This window comes from Clinocottus analis, unplaced genomic scaffold, assembly GCF_023055335.1.
Source record: "Clinocottus analis isolate CAN_PGR_092001 unplaced genomic scaffold, fCliAna1.0.p SCAF_4, whole genome shotgun sequence".
Taxonomy (NCBI): domain Eukaryota; kingdom Metazoa; phylum Chordata; class Actinopteri; order Perciformes; family Cottidae; genus Clinocottus; species Clinocottus analis.
The window spans coordinates 19,405,286-19,410,547 of NW_027176153.1; the positions used below are offsets into that span (position 1 = coordinate 19,405,286).

General features: G+C 40.2%; 1 protein-coding gene across 1 annotated transcript in view; it reads right to left on the minus strand.

Annotated features, from left to right (window-relative positions):
- aaas (achalasia, adrenocortical insufficiency, alacrimia) overlaps positions 1-5,262 on the minus strand; it is a 6,912-nt gene continuing 1,650 nt past the window's right edge. Inside the window, exons 4-17 of the mRNA XM_068597888.1 lie at positions 5,093-5,148; positions 4,915-5,006; positions 4,753-4,799; positions 4,176-4,274; positions 3,917-4,060; positions 3,109-3,229; positions 2,273-2,397; positions 1,919-1,979; positions 1,714-1,804; positions 1,470-1,563; positions 1,200-1,267; positions 1,026-1,107; positions 830-914; positions 1-251 (exon numbers count right to left, since the gene is read on the minus strand). Coding sequence (XP_068453989.1) covers positions 96-251; positions 830-914; positions 1,026-1,107; positions 1,200-1,267; positions 1,470-1,563; positions 1,714-1,804; positions 1,919-1,979; positions 2,273-2,397; positions 3,109-3,229; positions 3,917-4,060; positions 4,176-4,274; positions 4,753-4,799; positions 4,915-5,006; positions 5,093-5,148 — 1,321 coding nt within the window. The 3' untranslated portion in view covers positions 1-95. The remainder of the gene's footprint in view (positions 252-829; positions 915-1,025; positions 1,108-1,199; positions 1,268-1,469; positions 1,564-1,713; positions 1,805-1,918; positions 1,980-2,272; positions 2,398-3,108; positions 3,230-3,916; positions 4,061-4,175; positions 4,275-4,752; positions 4,800-4,914; positions 5,007-5,092; positions 5,149-5,262) is intronic.

Below are 5,262 nucleotides of genomic sequence, written 5' to 3' on the forward strand. Positions count from 1 at the left end.
GTCTATTTAAACAATATAGGCGCAAACAAGTCTCAGTAACTTTACACATTTATTGATAATCCACTATAACAGAAATGACATGTGAGTGTGTGTCGTCACGACATGAGCTCTGTGAAGAGCGACTGGTTGGAAAAGTCCGCTGGTCTTTCTTGAGGCCGCGGCAGTGACGGACTACCGCTGAGGCCGAAATGTGGGACGCCGGTGCTCAGGAAGTAGAAAGGCACGTGGGTGATTCTCCCACTGGACCAACACTGAGAGGGGAGAGAGAAAGAGAAAGAGAGAGAGAGAGAGAGAGAGAGAGAGAGAGAGAGAAAGAGAAAGAGTGTTACATGGAGGCGATAAGAGTCCAGAGGGAGAAACTGATATGATCAGTGTTTCTGCAGGGTCCACCAAGTTAAGTTTGAGCATTAATAATACCACATAGAACGCTACTCAGTACCTGTATCAACGTATCAAGGTAAACCAGGAGGGAGGACTTTTTTTTTAAACTATAATATCACTTCTACTTCCTATCTGCTTATACGAATAATTCCGAATGATAAAACCAATGAAATGACTCCATGATGAAAAGATTAAACAGCCTCCAGAATCAAATGTTGAGACAATACAACTTTTAGTTAAAGTGTGTAACTTCTCCTTACGGCGCACAATCAAATACATAAATGTTTCAGAACTAACAAAGCGAAAATGTTTTGTAAAATAAGCATAACACTTTTAAATTTTTCATTAATTGTGGAAATTTACTCCGTGATTTTTTTCCTGACATCTCAGGAGCTGCATAAACTCTTCATGACGGACTAAAATAGAATATTTTTAGGGTAAAACTGACCACAGTGAGCAGCGCTCCGTGCTGGAAGTTTGGGTGGAACTGCATCAGCCTCGGCTCTGCGCCGGGCTCCCCTTCAACAAAACCACTGAAACACAGAACAAACAAAACGTTCAGTACTCGTCGTACGACTCTGGGAAACGCAGCACTTTTGAGCTCCGCTGAAGCTCCACGAGGATGAAACACTTAAAGCACAAACCAAGGTAAAAGCTCAAAAATGGGGTTGGTTCTCGTCTTGAACACGGCTATGATGGCAGGCCGGTCCGCTGCTTGTGGATCACCTGAGGAGAGATTAGACACCGAGACGAGTTTATTAAAACTAAGAAACACTGATTGGGTTCATCGGGGTGAAGAGAAGAAAAGTGAGACAAACCCTTGAGAAGCACTGCCAGCCTCTCTCCTGTTGGGTCCCAGGACAACGAGTGGACCTCTCCACCAACACTGGACGACAAATTAGACAGTGAGTGACTCTGAGTAGCTGTGATGTTATATGCTGATAGGAAGTCAAGCAGCACTGAACACCGCTTGCCTCCTGATTTGTGCACATCAATTGCTGCAAAAAAATGCTTTTTTTTGTGAACAAGGGGCTTGAAAACATCTTGCCTTTTTGGACACTTTTTCAGTAAGTAGCTAGAATACATACATGATGTCGCCGTCTGGTGTGTCGAAGCTCGTCTCTGAAAGGTCAGCCACCACTGCTGCTGCCTGAGGCCCTTTAGATGTGCATGTAGGTACGCCTGCTTAATAATGACATCATCATACAGGTCAATTTAAACAAGTTATCATCGTCGCATCACGTATCAATTCACTTCTTCATCCATGTACCGACGTGGCTGCACGTTCTGCAGCATCACAAGCTATTTTATGTAAAGCGTGAGACAGATGACCTGGTGCATCGCCGAAGGTCAGAGCGTAGATGACCGTCTCTCCCTGCACGGCGAAGAGAAGTCGACTCCCATCTGGACTCCAACAGCCGGACTACAAACCCCCCAACAAAAACAACACAACTCATTCTTATTAGAAAAACAGAAACAGATATGTTTTTGTTACCTAATTGAGCAATAATGTTAAAATGTGGTGACAAGACTTCACCTGGCAGCGGCCTTTCACCGACGGCCAACGCTCACAGGTCCACATCCTGGTCTCCCAAACCCTGAAGACAGACAGGTTTGTTCTCGTCGATGAGTAAAAACTCAACTTTCCGTCCACTCATAATCTCATAACACCAGCCACTAATCCCTTACATGCTCATAAATATTTATTATAGGCGAGCGGGCCTCTATCATAAAACAGTAATTGGCAATTGTCTCGGTGTCCACACGCACTAATCATGATCGAGAAGATTTGACACATGTTCACTGGCAGCTTTACATATCGTTCAAATGAAATGTGCTGAAGTAGCTCGAAAAAAAAAGAAGGGAAGGTCGATTATAAACGGCGTCTAACCTGAACAGGGCCGACGGCGTGGAGGCCAGGACGTGGCTGTTGTCAGGGGACCAGGAGAGGAAGGTGACGCCGCCGCCTCCAACACGCTGGAGAGGCACGCAGCTTTCTGAAGCAACGTCCCAAACCTGAAGTACATTCATGCACCAAAACAAAAAGAAAAAGGTACAGCGGTCACAGCGTGAATCTTATTGGACTAATTAATCACTGTAAACATTCACATTTTTGTTGATTTACACTTCATATATACTACACATACTTTGCATTTTGCACTCTGTTTAAACTTAAATTATTTTCCTTAAATACACACTGCACAGTTATTTGTATTCTATTGTGTGTGTGTGTATATATATGTATATATATATATATATATATATATATATATATATAAATATATATATATATATATATATATATATGTATATATATATAAATATATATATATATGTATATATATATATATATATATATATATATATATATAAATATATATATATATATATATATGTATATATATATATATATATATATATAAATATATATATATATATATATATGTATATATATATATATATATAAATATATATATATATATATATATATATATATATATATATATATATGTATATATATATAAATAAATAAATAAATATATATATATATATATATATATATATATATATATATATATCTTTCATCCCTGTTCTTATATTTTATGCATTTAGTTTATGCCATTTGGTGTCTGTCTGTAAAGTGTTGGGCGCTACTCTCACAACAAATTTCCCCCATCCATCCATAAATAACATGAACCAGACTTCAGGGTGAAGAAGAGGTCGTACCATCATGGCGGTGTCCATGGGCGAGGCCGACACCAGGAGAGATCCGCTGGGAGACCAGGCGATGGAAGTGACGGGAGAGTGACCGGGATGAGACAGAACCTGAGCGCAACCGGATGAAGGCCTGGACGGGTCGAGAGGATGACGAGCACCGTGGAAGAAGAGACAGCAGTTGAATTTAAGAGCTTTTTTTATGACAGCATGAATGTAAATAGAGATGATCACAAAACTCACCTACAAGTATTCATTGATGTATTTATACCGCAGAACAAAACATGAAAAGCTCTCCAGCTTGTGTTAACTACAGACCTTCAGGCTTCCAACCCAAAACCCCCAAAAACCCCACTCATGTCAGACTTCTTTCAGCACTCTATAACAATAATTCATAGTTAAACAATTAGGGAATTATCATGATCTGAATCTAGTTAAGTGCCAGTAAATTGATGACTGGATTGACAAATTATAAACTAATGCAGTCATGGTGCCGACAACAAAACCACAAAAAGGATTTTAAAGCCTTTTAAAGCCTCCTGCACGGTCGCTTCAGTGTCACTTGCAATTTAGAGAAGTATAACAACTCAAAACATTCAGCAACCACATGCAAAAAAACGTTTGATTTAAGTGATTTGACGACTTCTCAAGCTCTGCAGTCAAGATAAGATAAGATAAGATAATCCTTTATTAGTCCAACAGTGGGGAAATTGCAGCATTACAGCAGCAGAGGGTACACAAGAGACATAGTAAAAGTAAAAACAGGACCATAAATAAACAGTAAAACCGTCATAAAAAAGTTACCCTGGAGTTTACGTACCTGGTTGACAGAGAGCAGGGGTCCACGTGCCACACCAGTAAACAGTTTTGACAAGCGACAGCGAGGGCGGACGCACACAGCGGCTTCCACTGCACCGCTGCGACGCTCCTCTGGAGACGGTGCTTCAGTGTGGGGGTGGTGGCACTGAGACACAAGAGTTCAGAAGGAGGTGGTGAAAATCAAACTGTCACAGGACGACGAAGAGATATAAAAGAACAGCGCTGCGCTACGAGGCCGACTCACAGCCGCCCCGCGATACCTTTTGGGGTTGTAGATCTTAATGGAGTCGTCCAGCAGGGCTACGGCAAATTTATCTGCGTGGGGATGCCAGGCAAAGGCTCGCACCACACAGTCAGACCTGGTCAAGTGAGAGGGATTAAGAAAATTAATTGAAATAATTGATTGAAGTGAACAAACTTGAGACAAAAACATTTGTCTTGACAGTTTTAAAGAGTTGAAAAACGTGACGATCCTACCGTGTTTCAATCATTAAGTGGCTTGTTTTAATCAAGCAACAGTTAAAAAATCTAATATAGTCGTTCACTTTAACGACTATCAAAAACAGAAAAGCCTCACATTTTTGGTAACATTGAACAAAAGATTTAGACGATAAATTGATTGTCAAAATTGTTGCAGATCAATTTTCTGTTGATCGAAGAAAGATGAATCAACTATTTGTTGCAGCAATTACTGTCCAGTTATACTAATATTCACTAAACTGTCAAGCCTTCATCAGCATGTCTGCTCAGCACCAGTTTATCATAATAAACAACATCTTCAATCATTTGACTTTTGACAGCAAAAATAAAACTACTGATCACAAAGTTGGCACTTACCAATTCAGCACTTGTGAAAACTCAGCAAGCATGTTCTCACTGCTCATCTATGGAACAAATGAAAAACAGATGATACCCATTTGAAATGCATCACCAAAAAACATCTGGTAATTAAGTGTATTAAGCTGTCAACAACACATTTAACCAGCGGGCACAACTTACAGTGAGATGAGGAAACAGGGAGCCGTGAAAGGAAGAGAACCATCGGAGCAACGCCAGTGTGAAACCAGAACTCACTGAAAGCCATTTAGGCACTACGACAACACGAGATACAGGAGAGTTAATGTACAAACACATCAATGGACATTTAAGAGCATGAAAACTGAGGGTTTTGGAATACCTTCTGTGTTTGAGTTGGTGATTTCATTGAGTAGTCCTGTGAGACCACCATCCCGCCTGCAATGGACAGAGGTAAGCTGCATAACTATCTTTGTCTGTGAAAGACGTGGAACAAATGATTGCTATTATCTCATCTCAACATTACATAAATAGTAATTTGTTCAGTCTGCA